Source organism: Notechis scutatus, chromosome 5, assembly GCF_049901735.1.
Source record: "Notechis scutatus isolate UNSWTSFEM ecotype Mainland chromosome 5, rNotScu1.2, whole genome shotgun sequence".
Taxonomy (NCBI): Eukaryota; Metazoa; Chordata; class Lepidosauria; order Squamata; family Elapidae; genus Notechis; species Notechis scutatus.
The window spans coordinates 20,625,298-20,644,948 of record NC_142013.1 but is presented as its reverse complement, the minus strand read 5'-3'; the positions used below and the strand labels follow the sequence as shown (position 1 = coordinate 20,644,948).

Genomic DNA, 19,651 nt, shown 5'->3' with positions numbered 1-19,651 from the left:
ATAGCTCCAGCAGACAAACTTCCCTTATTTTTCTCCACATTAATTCCAAAGACCTTTGTCAGATTTCTTTTTTTTCCTAAGTGACAATGCTCAGTGCAAGTTGGACCTCAAAATGAATCCCCAAAGCTATTACACCTATCTACTCAATATGAACCCCAGAGCTATTATAACCACCTACTCAATATGGCCAACTTCTAGATTCCTTTTAAACAATTTGCCAATCGTTCTGTAAAAATTGTCAAATAATTCACTAAGAAATTATTGCTAATGTAGGAATAAATCTTTGCATACCATATACTGCAATTTTTAAACAAATTTCTTCCTATTTTCCACTGTTTGAATTGCTTGTATTCCTACTGTTTTCTGAATTGTTCCATCGTGTTCCGTATTTTAGTAATTTTGGAAAGCAGGGAATATTTTCTTCGTCTCACTACTCTGTAACAGAGCTAGGCATTAATAAGAATGCATTTTTCACTTAAATAATTGTTGTATTTGATTACCTAGATACTGAGATTTTCAGCAATCACCCCAACAACTCAGGAATCCTTGAGTATTTCAATCAATGTAAACTCACAGAGGAAACTAACAGAAGAAAAAAAGAATAAGTGATGCTTTTGAGAACATCAGAAAAATCATAGGAAATTAGTTTTGCCAGGCTTTACTCAATTCTGGAATAATCATGCAAGTAATGTAATAGAGACAGATTAATTTAACAAAAGATGAAAAGCCTGTACTGAAACCCTTTGCAAATGAGACCATATATGAAATACCTAGAAAAAGCATGTATTCAAGAAGAGACTCCATTAGAAAATGGAGTGGGAGGGGGAATAGATCAGCTGTCAAATAGAAAAGCAAATTAAATATCCATGGGACTGTTAAAAGCTAGAGGAAAAGAGACAATTAAATGCTAACAGCTCTATGTTCCACAAAATGGAACAGGACAGGGTGGTCTAGAGATTGGACAGGATTGGTACTCTCCTGAAGAAGGAGGTATTAGACATTGCAAATTATAAACCATTGCACTAATTCTTTAGGCAAACAAAAATTTGCCTTAAGATCTTAACTTAACAAAGAAGTACAGTGTTATATCTGGAGAGAGAAATGCCAAATGAACAGGCAGGTTTCAAAAAAAGCAGAGTGACATGAAATCAGATAATTAATATAAGAAAAATAATGGAGAAAGCAAGAGAATTTAAGAAGGTTTGTCTTTGTTTTATTGAGTACATCTAGGCTTTGTGTAGATTATGCCAAAAGGTGGAATTTAATGGGTGTGCCAGAACCCCTGATTATTCTTCAGAGGAATCATGTTCTTGTTTACTGTGAACAAGAAGCTACTACTGTAAGAACTGACTTTGGAGAAACTGAAGGGTTCAGAATAAACAAAGGATGAGACAAAGATGGTATGCATTGTCTCGGTTTCATTTGTGCAGGGAATATATTTTTAAAATGGCAGAGTTGTGTGTGATGGAAGTTGAAATCAAACCTGGAGTTCAAATTTGAGACCTGCAGTTTGAAAAAAAGAAGAGGTTGTATGTATGTATGTATACATGTAAGTACAGATAATAAAATTCCTTAGCAGCAAACATAGTTAACATACATACCTAATATCTAATACTCCTACCCCTATTAACCCATTATAGCCATCATACCTCTTTAATTGTAAGACAAAATGTAATGCAGTATATCTGACCAATTTGATGAAAATATGAGTTACGTTTTGGAATACAATATTGTTTAAAAAAATCTAAAACCATCTGGTATATTCTTATTCAAAAGTTCCAAAGTTATCTAGTCTTGTTTATGGGAATAGTATTAATATGAGTATAATTTCAGAGCACTCTACTGATGTATTTAATACTACAGTAGGTTAAATTATACTGTATTTTAAGACTTCTCTGCCAAGGGCAATAAATTTAACAACATGGTTATTAAAACCTTTGTATAAAACATCATAAGAACAATGCAGACTAAACCATTCTTGCATCCAAAAAGCTGGAATGTAAAGAAGTTTTATTCTTTATTGCCCCAAGTAAAAACTTGGTGGAAACAGATAAGTGATGACAAAGCTTTGATGTTAATAAACTCAAATGGAAGTAAAAAAAAATCAAAGTGTGTAAACGACGAGGTTATAAAAAGAGAGATGACAGAGTTATACCCTATAATTAGGTGTAATTTGTGCTTTTGGCACAGCTATTTGTCCTATATGAATGAGAGGCTGTCTTGCATTCTCTTTGCTTGTATAATAGAATTAGAGTACTGACACATCTACTTAAACATGTTCAATGTTTTTTTTTAATTATTTGACAACAGTGTTTTCCTCTTACTTTCAAAAGCCTTCCCCCTCCTTTCAAAAGAGACATAACTTTAAAAGTGGGAAAATCTAAGCAAAAGCTTAAGTGCTGCAAATATTTAATAGGGAAAGGGAGTAACAAAGTTTGAGAGAGGGACGGAAATGTAGGAAAACCACATTTTAGGTTTCTGGCACAAGTCTTAACCACAGAGGTACTCATAAGTTGTTCTTCCAGACAACAAAACAATTGAACAATGTAGTTAAATAGTTTGTGCCCTTTCTTGTATAAGAGGTGTATAAATGATGTCTGATCAGGTTTTAGAAATGACGGTACACTTAAAAACAATATAAAGTTGATCACCACATCTCTAGTCTGTATTCCAGTAAAATTGCCATTCATGTTATTACAACTGAAATTTTGAAAAAGGATTGAGAGAGAATTTAAGTTCTCAGACAGACTACAATTTTATATCAAGCAGTTTTTGAAACCAGGTTTCAAATAAGATGTCATTTTATTTATCTAGATCAATTTTTATTCAATCTTGCTTAACAACCTTTTGTTTTTGCTACCAGCCCAGTCAAATGGTCCCATACATAATTGTGCCCATTGCTTAGCTTAGTTTGCACCACCTAATTTACTTATATGCAAAATATATCATTAGAAATGGCAAACTAAAAGAAATTAAATTAAAAATGCTGGAATTTTTTTTAGCAATGTATGATATGCTGATGATTTGGGGTTTGGAAGTAAGGAAGACTTGATAAGTTGGTCTTTGAAAGTGAAAGAAGCGGAAAAACAATGAATAAGTAATAAAAGTAGAAGAATATGTCATTTTGCATGACTCAAAAATTCAAAAAGATAGTTAAGGGTAAGCATGAAGAAAGGAAGCACCTGCTTCTTGGGAGAAAGACTATAACATGTTGAGATGAAATGCATGCCCTTGACTTAGTAAAGTATTAAGGGGGGTACTTGTGACTTGGATTCAAAGTTCTGATAGGGAGGGCCCTGTGGCCACATGTCCACTTTTCAGGCACTCGGCAACAGGGCTATATATTTACAATCAGGTGACAGCATTTTGTGATGGTTTTACAGAAAACTAGCATTCTGCATTTACAAAATGATGCCCAAAGCGAACCTTTGCTAAAAACTGCTGCAAAAAAGGGTGTAAAATCACATGGCCAACCTGCTTTACAACCATCACAAATTATGACCATAAAAAGCAGGCTACATGTCGGGCTCCCTATTCAACTACGCCTGACAGCAATAAAAGACGTTAATCATGGATCCCTCCCATCAGCAACAACGTGGATGCGGAACGGGGATTCCCTATGACGCTGCCTCGCACTGCTACCTGAGAGTGGAAGGCTGAATGGGAATTCCCACATGACGTGGCTGGGGCACTCCGCTGTATAAGGCTTTAGTGCAGGGAGGGGGAGTTATACATCAGGTGTTACGGGGTGTTTTGGGAAGTAGAGGGGATCAGTGATAGGGAGGGTGCAGAGCGTTCAAGGCTATGGCATGGGAATACAGCCTAAGTAACTAATTAGCCATATTAGGAAATGCTGCATACATGGGTAATTAGAACAGGGCGGTTTACAGGAGGTAGCTGCGATTAGATGGGTGGGGTTATGCTATAAAGAGTGCTGGAAGGCAAACGCCCCCAGCACTAACCTAGATTGGAATTCAAGCCATTGTTGCCAGATGAGATGTGCGTTACTTGTACAAATAAATGACTGCATACCTCAATGTTTGTTGGTTTGTACCTTGGGAATACGAACATCCGGAAGACCGGCTGACACTACGTTACAGTTGTAAGTCAAAAACTGCCTGTATGAAAGTGGAGAAATGTCACAATACTAATCTTGTATTGCCATAGCCTGGTATGACTATGAAAGCTGCACCACTGGAAAGGATGAACATAGAACAATTAATGCCTTTGTATTGGGATGCTGAAGACAATTGTTAAGAGTGCCTTGGACAGGAAGTGGAACAAATCATTCAAAACTACATGAAATAAAACTAAACTGCTCACTCGAAGAAGTAATAACTCAGCTGCAAGTTAAATATTTTGGACACAAAGCATAAATAACAATCTTTGGAGGAGACTCTGATACTTGGGAAAATTGAAGGAATAGCAACAGACCAGAAGGAAAGATGCTATCACTAATATCAGAGTCTACTATTGACCTCACCCCTTTCTTTTTTTAATATAAGTTTTATTTGGATTTTCACAAAAAATAAAACATAATACAAACCTCACCCCTTTCTTAAGAGGTCTGTAGGGGGCGTGCATAATCGCACCAACATGCCTACCGTCCCTGTCCTATTGTTTCTTTTATATATTTTTTATTTTTCTTATATGTATCCATGTATTCATAACTATGTTTTTACTTATACCTATTATCTTGTAAGCAATTGACAAATAAAAATAAATAAAATAAAATAAAGAGTGCGAGTTTAGAACTCAAAAGGAGCAGTTACCGATAGATCTGGCTAACTTATCTGTTAAGAATTAGAAATAAAATTGTATTTATTTACTTGTCAGATTTATACTCAGGCCAATAGGAAACAGACTCTTAGTGGTTGATAGTATTAAAATAGAATACAATATAAAAACAGCAATACGTTTTGTAAAATTCTAAAATAAAAACATAATATATGTTTTTCTAAATTTAAATAAAAGCTTATAATCAAAATAGACAAAGCCTGGTGTCGACCCCCCAAACATCCTTCAACCCATCCATGGGTTAAAGCCTGTTTCCTGCTTTGTTTATAAATAAAGTTAACATTTTTAAAAAAATAAATATTTCACTTTAATATAGTATTTTGGAATGGTTTTTTTATATTACATGATGATGATATTGAAAACTCGACATTTTCTGGCTTCCTTTTTCTTTAATGAGAACTGGTTTGGCAGAAAGAAAACAACACTATTTGAAAAATATGACACCATTTTTAAAAAATGTTGAGCACTTTTAAAAAAGAAGAAAAATCTGAAGCATTGAAGATTTTTTGGAAATTGTTTGCCCTTGCCTTCTTTTCTAGGCTGAGAGAGAATGACTCACCCAAAGTCATCCACCTGGTGACTTTGACTAGACTGGAACTCTAATTTCTATCCTTGTACCTTGACAACTATACCAAATTTGCTTTCTTAATCCAGTCTACCATTTGGTAGACTGGATTACATTGCATATAAATGTATTGTTTCAAACAAACCTATAGTCCCTTTATCAATACTTGGTCTACGGTAAATTTGAGCACCATGGTAAGAGCTTGATTTAAAATCACTGTACATTAAGGCAACATTTCGATGAGTCCCCCCCCAAAAAATCATAATAGGCTGAACTGTCCGTGTGTATGGAATATGTTTCTAATTATACTTGTTTTTTAGTGAAAATCTCCACATTCTTGTTGCAGATTGGTCAGCTGCAGACATACAACTTGATCAATATGTAGAATCATAAGGTTACAAAAGATCATTTAGTTGATCAAGCTCAAGTGCAAGTATCTATATTAAAGCATCCCCATGGGAGGCCTATCCAATTCAACAATTACCTTTAATATTCATTGTTGGTCTGTTTTACTGTTAAGAAGTTTATCCTATCATTTCAAATACCTTTCTTTAATTTAAGTTCATTATTCCATGTTCCGCATATGAAGGCAGGAGGAAAAGGTCTTCCTGCTGTATTAAGTAACTAGTTAAGTTCATAGCAGGAGGAACAGCACAGAGGATAGTCAGATCCAAAGCTGTTTAAGGATTTCAAATGTCCAAATCTTACATTGTGCCTGGAAAGCAACTATTAACAAGACCAAATCTTTCAGTGTAGGTATTATGTGATCTACGTATCTTGTATCAATGAGCAGCATTCAAGGGCACTGATTCTTTTCTTTGGAATTAGAAATTAAACTGCAGTAGAACTGAGTGCTGTCAACAAACTGATGGGAGCCTTCTTCAAAGCTCTAAATTATACCCGCCAAGGTTTTTTTTTCATGATGAAAAACATAGGAGACTAGATAGAACCCTGAAGAGACCTAGGTATCAAGTAATGATCCTTCAACACTCTCTGGATACACCCCAACAGGAAAGAACATAAACCACTAGAAAACGTTGTCCCTGAGGCCCAGTACAGCCAGAAATACTATAATAAACACCAGTGAACGTTGCTGAGAGCTTGAGGTCACATTGCCAACCCACACTCTACATCTAGCTTGTGGCAAAACAGTCTCGGTACCATATACCAGATGAAATCCTGATTGAAATGGATGAAGAAAATAAGTTCCATCCTGGTGTAACTGAAGTTGCAAGGCATCTGTCATCCAGAATTACCTGCTATCGTGTCATGCATTCACCCAACCAGGAGCTGTTATTTCTTTTAGTTGATGGCAAACCCTGAGAGGAGAAGAAATAATATATTATCCATAACAAAGAGGTCTGCTATTGAATTGGTTAGGAGGAGGCGAGAGCTGGAGACTTAAACATTTCTGGGGAGAAGGGTCATAGCTGGCAAACCAAAATGGAGTCTGGGTAAAAATGGCTGTTGAAGACTTGTTATTACTTCTAGGAGAGCCTGTGATAAGTCGAGGTGAGTGAGTGAGTTCAAGAATATGCATTGTAGCTGGAAGACATGCAGCAAAGAATAGTCCTCCTCATCATAAAAACTTCCATGGAAAGCCAAAGAAGTAGAAAGTTGGAATATATGCAGCATTGAAGCAACTGTGTGTGTGTGCGTGTGTACAAACATATATGTTGTGTGTGTGTATGCTTGGAATAAATAGAATTGAAATACAGGGAGTCCTCGACTTACAACAGTTCACTTAGTGACCGCTTGAAGTTACAACAACACTGAAAAAAGTGACTTATGAGCATTTTTCACTCTTACAACCATTGCAGCATTGCCATGGTCATGTGATCAAAATTTGGATGCTTGGCAAGTGACTCATTTATGACAGTTGCAGTGTCCCAAGGTCACGTGATCCCCTTTTGCCACCTTCTGACAAGCAAAGTCAATGGAGAAGCCAGATTCACTTAAGAACCCGGTTACACATTTACAATTGCAATGATTCAGTTAACAGATGTGGCAAGAAAAGTCATAAAATGGGGCAAAATTCACTTAACAAATTTCTCACTAAGCAACATAAATTTTGGGCTTCATTGTGCTCATAAGTTGAGGACTACCTGTACTTGGCTGGATACACATAAATCAAACCTGGACTAATTTGAGCCGGGACTTCCCAGAGGATCATTCAAATTCACTTTAACTGGGCTCAGTTTCTAATTTGAAATAATAATGCAATAATACAAATGTCTATGTTTGGATTAGGCTGTAACATAGAGATTGTGCCATATGGTTTTGCATGTATGGTGCTATGTCTACATGTAACTTAAATGCTGGCTGACATGTTAGAATGTTAGATCTGATTTAATTTAAAAACAGAAAAAAGCAATAGCATGAATTAATTTGTTAGTGACAAGAGTTAGTAACAAATGTTAATAACATTCCACACAACACATAAACAACAAGATTGTCTAAATGTGAGTGTGAATTCAGAACCACCTTCCGGCACTAGCAAACACAATTGAGCAGATGTAACAACTTTCATACGAAATTCAGAATTTCAATCCACTAATAAAAAAAATGAACTAATAAATTGACAAAATTGTGTAGCCAAGTAAAGTCAGGTAACAAAAATTATTTCAAAGATTAGTTGCCTGCTTCATTTACTATTTAAAATGAGGTTATGGAGGTAGATCATTATTTTTCATTCAACCCTCATAATTTCCTGCAGGAGTAAATTTGTTCCTATTACAGCTTGCAGACTTAATTATGGTGTTGGGACCATTACAGTCCTGTCATGTACCAGAGTATTAAGAGCAAAGCTGCAGAAAGCACGAGTGATCACTTATTAGAATGGAAAACTACTTTGAAATCAGTTCCAATAGTGAGTGAATTAAGCAATATCGTAGTCAATCATACTGTCTCAATGCCAATGCCTCTCAGAAAGTAAGCTAACCTTTTTGGTTACTGGGAATCAAGCAGAGGTGGTATTCAGCAGGTTCTGATCAGTTCTGGAGAACCTGTAACGGAAATTTTGAGTAGTTCGGAGAACCAGCAAATACCACCTCTGACTGGAGATTTTACAGTATCCTTCCCCAGCCACGCCCACCAAGCCACGCCCCTAGAACCAGTAATAAAAATAATAATGAATCCCACCACTGGAATCAAGACATTTAGAACCAGTAGGTCAAATTTAATGACCAGTTGAATCGGTCTCCATCCTCCATAATTAATTCCTTAGAGGAATCTCTTGCTGAAATCTGTTCTAATTTAGGAACTGAATCAGCATGTAGTCCTCCATCAAATCTCAAGAGTTTTTGTTCCATTAGCTTCTCCTCCATAATGAAAAAATAGACATTAATTAACAAACCCTTTGGCTTCCAATTTCAGCCCTTTGGTAATAGCTAGAGCATTATAGTAAATGGGGTGGAGGACATACAGTACTTCTAATTTAACAATTCAAATAACAATTCTTGTGTGACACATCCACCTTTCAGACGAGAGGTTGTCTGAAATGAAAAGAATATTTAGTTTTCCAGCTCTTCAGACTTTTGTTCTCATATCTTCCAGAAAGAATCTAATGTCAAAATTCTTTAGTAGGCAACTAAAAAAAGGTTGCCAGCCTGTTGTATTCCATGAGACCAGCTGAATATTACGTTGAATATCGAGGAATCATTTAGTAGAAGTCATTTCAAAGCATCTTGTTGTGATGGAAGCAAAGGGGACTGTGTCTTGGAGGACTAGGTTAATCTCATGGATTTTGTTATTTGGATTAAAATCTTTAGGGGGAACCTCCCTGATGAATTAATGAAGACGATTGAGATGTATTTAGGTTCATCAGAGAATTGACAATGTAAATATCTTTGAGATTTTCTCTCCTAGGATGCATCATTAAATATGGTAGTTCGTATGTTTCACCTCAGTGTCTGGTAGTAGTTGAAATGTTAGGTTGAAGGGATGGCAGACAAGATGGAATGATCTACAACAAGCTAGATGGAACCATGGTGTTTTTTATGTAATTCAGCAAAGATGGACTACAGATTCATGATGAAGAGAGAGAGTTAATAGAGATTACATCAGCTGACAAGAAAGATCATAAGTTAATTTTCAAAAATTAGTTACATTACTCACCTGGAGGTGCTGGGCAACCAGTTTTCTCCTCATTTGGACTCCTCAGACACAGGTAGCTAGATGTTATTCTAATGAAATTCAAACCTTCTACCAGAATTAAACTTACAAATCTTTGTATGTTGCTATTATATATAATTGTATTACCTTTAGGAGCTATATCTGCACATGTTGCAGAATGGATATCTAGAAACACAACCCGAATGATGCATACAATTCCACCTTCCTTAAAAGCTCTCAGGGAGGAGAGATACAGGTATCATCTTATGTCATCCCTCCATGTATGGGGTTTACATTACTTTTTTGGAATTCCCTTTTTGTTTCCTGGAATTTTTCCCAAACATTCATATACAAACAAGAAGAAGGTTTAGAGGCATTCAGCAATTAGAAGATTTAAAGGCAGCTTGGTCAAGAGAGTGCAAGATGTGTGAAAGACATGTTCATTTCAAATAACCAAATGTCTAAGTACTTTTTGTATCTTTGTTCCAAGGTATCTTTCATATCTGAAGACTCCCAAAGTAAAGCAATTTTTAAAAATCTGAAACCTTGCAACTTCTATTTTTCTTGCTGGATTTTTTTTCAGAAACTGACCACTGAAAGCCTATGAAGCGTCTTAAATTTGGGGACAAAGGTATTGGGAAGGAATTTTTTTCACTAATGAAGGTGAATATATACATGTCCCAGGATAATGATGCGAGATCGAATTTGGGTCGGTCATTGGGGTCAGAGATTTGGAGTGGTGCGGTGGCCTAGAGGTGGCATTTGATCCTAGGTAGAGGCAGATATTTCTCTCTCTGGGCACACTGAGAATATATCTGCTGAATAAAACTCTGCATTGGTGACAGGAAGGGCATCCAGCCATTAAAACACTCTGCTTGCTTCATTCGGTTGCCCACACTCCACCTCGCAAAGGATTATGGGGTCATTAAATAAAGATGATGATTGGGATCAGAGATTTACTCTTCCAAGCTTTCGCATGCATGCTGGAGCCCATCTTCAAAATTTTTCATACAAACTCTCAGTTATGGGGCTTATTCCATTCTACTTTTGGTTCAGCTTAAGACTTATCTTTTGCCCAGATTTTAGTCAAATGTGTGTTATTGTGGTGCCTCCTTTTCCAGATTGTTTTTATCTTACTGATTTTTTTTAGGAATAGCTTGTATCATAGTTTGTCCATGAGTTAAGGACAGGGAGGCACTTAAAGAACAGCTGGGCGTTTTCAGGCCTTTAAGAAGAATTTCTCTGTAGTTTGTGCTATCTAGAGCAATCCCAAGACTCTGCTGGTGGTGACTCCTGAAAAATGGTCATTCCCAGTAGATTAAATCCCTCAATGGAATAATTTGTATAGAAATGAACACTGAAATTTGACCAGATGTTCAGAAAAACATATCCCGAAATATAGGTATCTGATGAGTCATGGACTTTGGTCAGGAGCCAAAATGGACAGGTCCTTTGAACCAGTCACTGATGACTGATGATAAATGGGTATCTAAGTAGAATAGAAGCTGGAATTAAATTATAAATATAAGGAGATGGAATAAGAAACTGTAAGAAAGGAATGTGTGTAAATGTGTGAGAAAGAACAAGAAAGGTCATTTAATTGTACTGTACTGGAAAAAAACTGGAACCAACAATTCATTTTGAAAGGAACCAAGTTTTTAAAAATGACCCTTCAGTAAACACTATAAACTGCATACAACTGTACATTTTTCACATGCTAGACAATATTCAAAAAGATTGAAAGTTAATAATGAAGGAAAGGTAACACATTATTTATGATATCAAGATTTGAAGAAATGCGTAGTACCTTTTATTCTCATCTGTTTTGGGGTTAGAATTAACTGCCTGTAATTTAAGACCCATTATTCATTCCTGAGATAAATGAATTAAGCTTTACAGGGTTTGGTGGTAAGTCCTTTGTACATGTTTGGTTACAACTGCCTCAAGCTAGTTTTTTTCTATGTAGAGTAAAAAAAGGGGGGAAATCAATGTCTTTCTTCTTTCCAAATAATTTAAAATGATTTCTTGCTCAAATTAAAAATTAGCCTGCAGAAATTAGCCTGCTTTGTTGAAGCCTATCTCCCTGCAAGTTACAGATTGTGTTTGTGTAAATAATGTTCAGATACAAATTGCTTCCTAGCAGCTGATTAGTTGGTATGTCAATGAAAGGAGAAATGATTTGCGTCATTGGAGAGTTCTTTGAAGTCATTCAAGTCTAATTCACCACTAAGTATTAGAGATCTAACATTAATGTTTCCAGTTACCATGAGAAGGGGTCTAACGTAAAATCACAGGAACATTTATATTCATAATTAAGGCTGAAATTTTTTCCTTTGTTACTTCAGTTGATATCTTGCTACTATGGCACATATGATATATTAGAATTCCTGAATTCCTACCACCTGTAGTTGCAATAAAATAACTAAACATTAACTGAATACATTTTACAATTCAATTATTCCTAAAAATGTGTTTTCTTTCTCACACACTCAGTTCCACATACGTGTGTGTGTGTGTAACCAGCTTAAACAAAACCCTTTTTCTGTTAAATGGATGGGCTCAGTTAAATAAAATGCATCATTAATTCTGATTTTTTTAAAGGAATTAGGTTATTCAAATCAGTGTAACATAAACTTTGCTTTATTTGTCATTGCAGTTTTTCTCTTGTGAAACATCAACATCTGTGTTCTAATTGATCTGTTTTTAATACTTAATACCTGGATGAAGCGGATTATCTAGACCCCTTTCAGTGGTAGCCCAGATATGGCATTCCTCACATTTTTGGATCACTTCTGGTGGGAGTAGGGTGAGGTAGTGCATCTATTCTGATTTTAGTTGCCCTTTTGGCAGCTTTTGATGCCATTATTCATGGTATTGTTCTGGATTAGCTTCAGAGAGGGGTTGCATGGGTACTGTTTTCCTCCCCTTCTTCGAGGCCAATTCCAGTCAGTGTTGATTAAGAGTGAGATTTTGCATTATTTGCATTATTATTTTGCATCAATCATTAAGCAAATCTATTGTTCGCTATGTGCCTTATTTACCAGAAAGTGGAAGTAAATGTCAGTTTCTTGCAAAACCATTTTAAAAGTAAGGAAAGTTATGACAGCTAATGTTCCTTATAGAAAGCCCAAATGCAGTATCTTTTCTTGGATAGTTGTATAAGTGTACATATACCAATAGCCAAAAGGTTTGATATTATTCAGTCTAGTTGAAAGCCATGCTTCTGCCTCATTTTTCAAAATAAATTGCTTATATTTCTGGTGATTAATATTAGATCAACTTTCCACAGTCTTTGGACTGTTTTTTTTTTTTTGCTATCATAATCAATAGCTTGGCTGGGAATTTTGAAATTGTAATGTAACATATCTTGAAAGTATCAGGTTTGCCTCCTTAGACCATAATTATATTTATATTTAACTGGAAATAAGTCCTATTGAATTTAGTTAGACTAAAGTAAAGGAACTTGTGGTTGAACTACTAGTATTCTGTAATTGTTTGTTCTTAGAATGTAAAATTTGAAAATGTTCTTAAGATATGCAGGAAATATTTGAAAAGGTGATCATGTATTGGACTGCACTTATAGCTCAGCTGGCTTTATTCAACTCCTCCACCAAAGACAAAGACTCAAAAGGAATCTGATAGCACATTTTTTTAGCACAATCATTGAAAGGCATAAGCTATTCACCTTACTAGCTTAAGCCTTTCAATAAAATTTGATAGAAAAATGCTTCCAGATCCCTTGTGGTGGTGATGGTGGTGATGGTGATGATGATGATGATTTTGCCACCAGCTCTTCTTTCTGTAGCAAGTACAAAAACTCAGTTGCGGTCACGATTCACTTAGGTTGCTGGTTGAAGGGCATCCCTTGAGAGCGCCAGCACTTTCATTGCTTCAGTCATCATTGTTAATGATGTAGGGAGAGAAAACCCCTGAGTCATAAAGAGAATAACGCTGAGTACACTATTCTATTTAAGACGTCCATGAAATTTAAGCTAAAAGAGTTTTAAGGAATCAGTAAACGCATACAAATTCATATTCACCCGGAGCAAGAGTAAAGGCAGGATGAAAAGGCATTTTGCTTTTGCTTCTACAATTTGTCTCTAGCTACTGCTTGGTGCTGTTTGCTAGATTGATCAGAGATGGATGGATGGATGATGGACGGACAGACAGACAGACAGACACAGAACTTTAGATCAGAAAGCAATCCCATAGGTACATTCTTCACGTTCATCTTTGTAGAGATGCTGTAGTTCGACAGAGCATTGGTTTTGTAAAACTCATTTTTCATCAGCATAAATAGAAATTGGATGTGCAGTCTAAACTCAGAGTAATATTGCATTGCTCTTCACTGGACACCCTCCTTACTTTTGATTGAATTTTAAAAGATATTCATTGTCTACCAAGCTCTCAACCTGGGCTTAAGTGACTTCAGACTCCGTTTTTCCTCTGTGGTTTAAAGGTTAATTAGAACTGAGGTATGGATCATGGAGTAAAGATTTGAATGTACAATTGATAGTATATTTATGAATTCGTGTATAATGCTGGGTCCTTATATATTTCGAGGAAAGGAAACCAAGGAAGGAAAGAAATAAAATAAAATAAGTAAATAAGTAAATAAAATGGGAGGGAGTTGACTTCATTATGAAGTCAACAGTTGAAACTTGACTTAACAGAAACTTGATTTTCATAGACAACGATAATGTTCAATCTAGCTATCTTGATACTTATGTCATAATATTTCTGTAGTCTTTTGCTGCTTTTCCTTTATGGACAACAAGCAGTGTTCCTATTCTGGCTACCTTTATCTCTGTCCTTTTGCAGAACTCTTAACTTTCAAGCAAGGCAAATAAGTGATAAAGAAGGAAAGAATTGAAGGATTAAAGAGATAAAAAAAGAACACATAGAAAAGAATATGTAATTAATAAAGTGTGAATTCAGATGAACCAGCCTGGCTTCATAATAGTGCTTGTGAAAAGGTTCCTTAAATTATAATTGTTAACAAGCCAAATATGAGTCAGCAATGTGACGTGATTCCAAAAAGTTAAGTGCGTCAATAGCATTGTATTTTCAAATGACTGAAAAGAATAGTTCCACTTTATTTCACATTGGTTAGACCTCCACCTTAAATATTGTTTCTATTTTTCAGTGGAATTTTTAAAACATTCAGACAAATTGGAATGAATTCACAAAAGGGCAATGAAGGTTAACAGAAGATTGGAACTTAACTCCTGGAGTGATGAATTAAGGGAATGGATATTTTAGCCTTGAGAAGAGAAGGCTGTGAGGAAAAATACAACATTCTTAAAATACATGAAGTAGTTTCTCACAGAAGAAAGTTAAGACCTATTTCTCTGTCATTCCAGAATTTAGGGCATAACAAAAGAAACTGAAGATACAGGAAAGTGGATCCCAGTTTAGTATTTCCAAAATAATTCCTAAGAGTACAAGGTAATTTTCAATTTACGACCACAGTTGGGACAGGAATTTTAATTGCCAAGTCATGCAGTCATGTAATGAGATGTCTTGTGACTGCGTCACTTAGAGACCACAATCCTGTCCATCCTCATTGCAGTTTTAATCAAGAATCGTGGATCATTGAATGAGTACCCAATGCAAACCGTTCTGGACTTTGTCCCTCACAGCCTCAAGCCAATTCCCACCACCTGCCTATCTCTCCTCCCAACTATGCCCACCCTGCACCTTGTCTTGTGGGGCAAAAAGCCCCCCCCCCCCCCAAGCCCCAGCATTTCATTCATGCAACAGCATTCATTCGTTCCAAGAGGCAGCATTTATTTGTGCACCAACATTTGTTCAACATCCCCCCTCACACACACACACACACACACACACACACACAGAGCAGCAGCATTTATTCTTGTGACAGCTACCTTCTTTTGCTGTTCCCTTCATCACTTACACAATTTTTCTCAACAACAGCATCTCAGGCATCTTGTCTTATTTGAAGTTGTTCTAGTCTTTTGATTATTTCTATTGTCTTTTTTATCTTTTCTGCCTAATGACACAGCGTTGGCCGCCATCTAATGAAGTGAAATTACATTTAGAATTAATCACACCTTATCATTTCCATCTTATCCATGAATTTGGGTAAGATTCACGAGTAATTTTTTTTTAAAATGCATGCCTACAAACCTACAAATAGATGTGTGCCTAAACACCAATGATCCTTTTGACAATTGCCTTAGTCCAAAATAAATATTTGTTTTGCAGCATGCAGCAATGATATAGTTTCAGGTCTTGCTCTGTTGCTGAGTCATAACTGGTGATTTTAGTCATGAATAAATTTACCTGTATTTGCTGTATCCTTTCCTGTCTTTTTGAAGGAAGATGCTGTGGATGACGAGATGGCAGAAAAGCTTTCCATTCGAAAGCAACGTTTTATGAAATTTGCTTCTTTGGAATATGGAGGAGAATATTACATGACTCCAAGAGATTTCCTGTTCTCAGTTATGTTTGACAAATCAGAGCGTAAGTGTTGTTTTTCTTTTAGTTTAAACAATGCTGCTGAATGAATGAATGCCAATTTGTTCATTTGCCAAATTAGAGGATTCTTTTTGATATTACTCAAAAGAAATTAAGGAGAATTTCTTCTTATCTGTGTATCACTTTAAAACTGAGACAAACTGAATTATTCTGAAGGCAACCAGCAGACAAGAGACTCTCTGTTTATACTCCCACAACTGAATTTGTCTTGGTCATATACACAGGTACCTCAGCAGTTTGTCTTGCTAGATATAGAGGAAGTTTGAGCTTTTTAAAACAAAGAAATCTGTAGAAAAATGGGGCTTCGCTTTGCCCAATACCCTCTGATGCAGTGTTTCTCAGCCTTGACAATTTTTAGATGGGTGGACTTCAACTCCCAGAATTCCCCAGTCAGTCATGCTCACTGGGGGATTCTGGGAGTTGAAGTCCAAAGCTTTATGGATGGGTAGGAGGGTAGAGGCCTGCTGAACTTCAGAGGAAAAAGTGTTCCGTAGGGCAGGGGCTGCTATGGAAAAGGCACATTTCCTAGTTCCCATTAGATGATAAATGTTTAAGGGAAGGGACTAGGAGCGCCCTTCCCACTTCTGTCCTAGAAGGGCAGCCCCATGTAGAATGCATTGCAGGATCCAAATTTATGGAAAGGGGTGAAATACCTTGCCCTCGGAAGTTGTGGGAGCGCCATCACTTGAGACTTTCAAGAAGAGAATGGACTGCCATTTGTCAGAAATGGTGTAGGGTCTCCCGCTTGGGCGGAGGGTTGGACTAAATCAGGGGTCCCCAACCGCCGGTCCGCGGACCGGTACCGTCCGCAGAACAAGTCTTACCGGGCCGCTGGTTGCTGGGCGCCGCCATCTTTTTGATAAAAAGCGCTTCCGGTGAGCTTTTCGGGTAGAAAGCCATTTCTACCCGAAAAAGCTCACCGAGCGCTTGGCGCTTTTTTGATGAAAAAGTGCTTCCGGTGAGGTCACCGGAAGCACTTTTTCGTCAAAAAGATGGCGGCGCCCAGTTGATGCCGGGACCGGGCGCGGCGCCCAGCTGATGCCGGGACCGGGCCGCGGCATAAAAAAGGTTGGGGATCACTGGACACTAGATGACCTGCAAGACCCCTTTCAACTCTGATTATCTGTTATCTGTTACCTACCCAGGTATTCGTTTTTGTTTTTCTGTTGCATTAAGTCTCATTTTTTTATCTTTCTGAATGTAAGTTACGGAATTGGATGTTTGATTTCAGCATATTTAAGGTTAACTGTATGAAGATACTTTTTTTTCCCTTCAGAATATTCTTATATTTTGCAGAGAATTTTTTTTTGGGAGACCAGTGCCATCTTGTGGCCTGTCTGGAGCACTGGATTTTCTTTTGGATTTCCCTTTTTCATGTAAAATTTGTAATTATTTCCTTTCCTAATGAATGTCCTCATTTTAATACTTTAATTTTTTAATGTTTTATCCTAATTTTTAATAACATTATTTGATTTTGTGACCTCCAAGTTTGATTTATCTCCAAAGGGCGAGGAAATGCTGAATCCCCTTATCACCATGCCTTTACATTACAGAGTCAGGAGATAGAGTCCAGTTGCAGTCATTTCAGTTTTTTTTTTATTTTTAATAGCCAGAAAAACATTAAGGGATATGGATGTCAAGTGAGTTGCCCTTCGAAGGATAAATGGTGACAGCAGGAACTTCCAAGCCAAACAGGAAGCAAAGCTAGGACTGACCATTTGCTCTGCTTTTCTACTTAAACAATTGGAAAGGACAACTCCAAATTGTGGAAAATCCTATCCAAGGGTCATTATTAATGCTGTTCTTTTCCTTTGCATTACAACAACATCACAAATGATAAAGTAGTGACTTTTGGATAACAAAAGGTTATATGTCTCTTCTTCCTAAAGAGGCATAACGTAAGTGCATTGTATGCAGGAAAACGTGGGCTGAATTCATTGCTGTTGAAATGCTAACATCAGAATGTCATTATGAATGTTGATATTAACAGATAACTAATACCTAAGTAAAATATATGTTACAAAGCTTTGAATTTATAAAATTTAGATTGCAAAGAAATGTGTGACATTCATTTGGTATCTAGCTCTAAAACTATCCAAAAATTGTTTTTATGACAGAGAGCACTGATGTAATAATTGATTCTGGTGGCAGTTTCTTATACATGCAAAGTTATAGATAATGTTTTGCCTGAAAAAAAATCTGATTTTTTTTCTGATTGGTGCTATGTAAATGGATGTTTAAAAAGGTGGAAGATGCTAAAAAGCACCCATCTTCTGAACCAACCTCCATTGGCAATTTGAAGTACCTAAGTCAGGGGTGTCAAACCAGTGGTGGGATTCAAATTTTTTTACCACCGGTTCTGTGGGGTGGCTTGGTGGGTGTGGCAGGGAAAGGATACTGTAAAATCTCCATTCCCTCCCCACTCCAGGGGAAGGATACTACAAAATCCTTATTCCCTCCCCACCCCACTAATCTGCTTTCCAGCTCCGTTCTCCTGTGCAGGGCAACAAAAGAAGACCCAGCTGATCAGTTGGGACTCGGGAGGCAGAGAATGGATGGGGGTGGGGCCAGTCAGAGGTGGTATATTTCGGTTCTCCGAACTACTCAAAGTTTCTGCTACCGGTTCTCTGAACTACTCAAAATTTCCGCTACCAGTTCTCCAGAACTGGTCAGAACCTGCTGAATACCACCTCTGTGTCAAACTCAATCCCATCACGGGCTGTATCAGGATTTTGTTTGTTCTTGGGAGACCAGAGTGGGTGTGGCCTGGTCGGCCCAGCCAACCGGGTGGGTGAAGCTGGGGTGGGCCAGGGCAGCACGGGCTGGTCCCTCGCCATCTCCTGGACGGCCCCGCAGGACAACTCTGGGCTATGTAGCCCGTGGTCCTCCTGTTTAATATCCCTGAGCTAAGGTGTAATAATTTCTGTTCTTTCATTCTTATGACAGAACAATAAAAGAAACCAAACTACCATTACTTTTTAATGCTGTATATAGACCTTCAAAAAGTTTTTAATTCACTTCATGAGTTTACAATACATAGAGTAAAAAGTTATAAACCTGAAAAATATAGAGTTATTCATATAATCTATAAATTATCAAATATAATGAGTGAAAAGTATGATCCTTTGTCATGGTAGACTACACCCCGATGTCATGATACGCCATTCAACAAATTTAGTTCCAAGTACCGTATTTGCCGGCGTATAAGACGACTGGGCGTATAAGACGACCCCCCAACATTTCCACTCAAAATATAGAGTTTGTTATATACTCGCCGTATAAGACTACCCCCTCTTCCGCACACCTTCCACATACCAAATAAAAGGTAAAAGAATATCAGATTTGATTTCAACATGTTAATTTATATTCAAATGCTTATGACATGCAGGAAAACTCACAAGGCTGTGAAAGTATGCCAAATAATAGAACATAAGTAATTTTCCGATTCAGAGCAGGTATAGTTCATAGTTTTATAAAATGTGTGTGTGCCTAAATTTCAAATTACCCATTTACCATGACTTGTCATGGACAGGCAACTTTATTAAAAGAATTCTATTTCAGCTAAGCCGGAAAGACACAAATAGGGCCTGCAGAAGCATAATTTTCACTCTGATATTAATTGTGGCAATGTTGCATTTTAAACTAGCCATGATTAATTATATCCAAATTTTCACA

The 19,651-nt window shown here is 36.9% G+C and overlaps 1 protein-coding gene across 1 annotated transcript in view; it reads left to right on the top strand.

The window, feature by feature from the left end:
- The window catches only part of MICU2 (mitochondrial calcium uptake 2), a 68,022-nt gene that overhangs the window by 12,031 nt on the left and 36,340 nt on the right, over positions 1 to 19,651 (top strand). Inside the window, exon 2 of the mRNA XM_087966266.1 lies at positions 15,817 to 15,961. Coding sequence (XP_087822392.1) covers positions 15,817 to 15,961 — 145 coding nt within the window. The remainder of the gene's footprint in view (positions 1 to 15,816; positions 15,962 to 19,651) is intronic.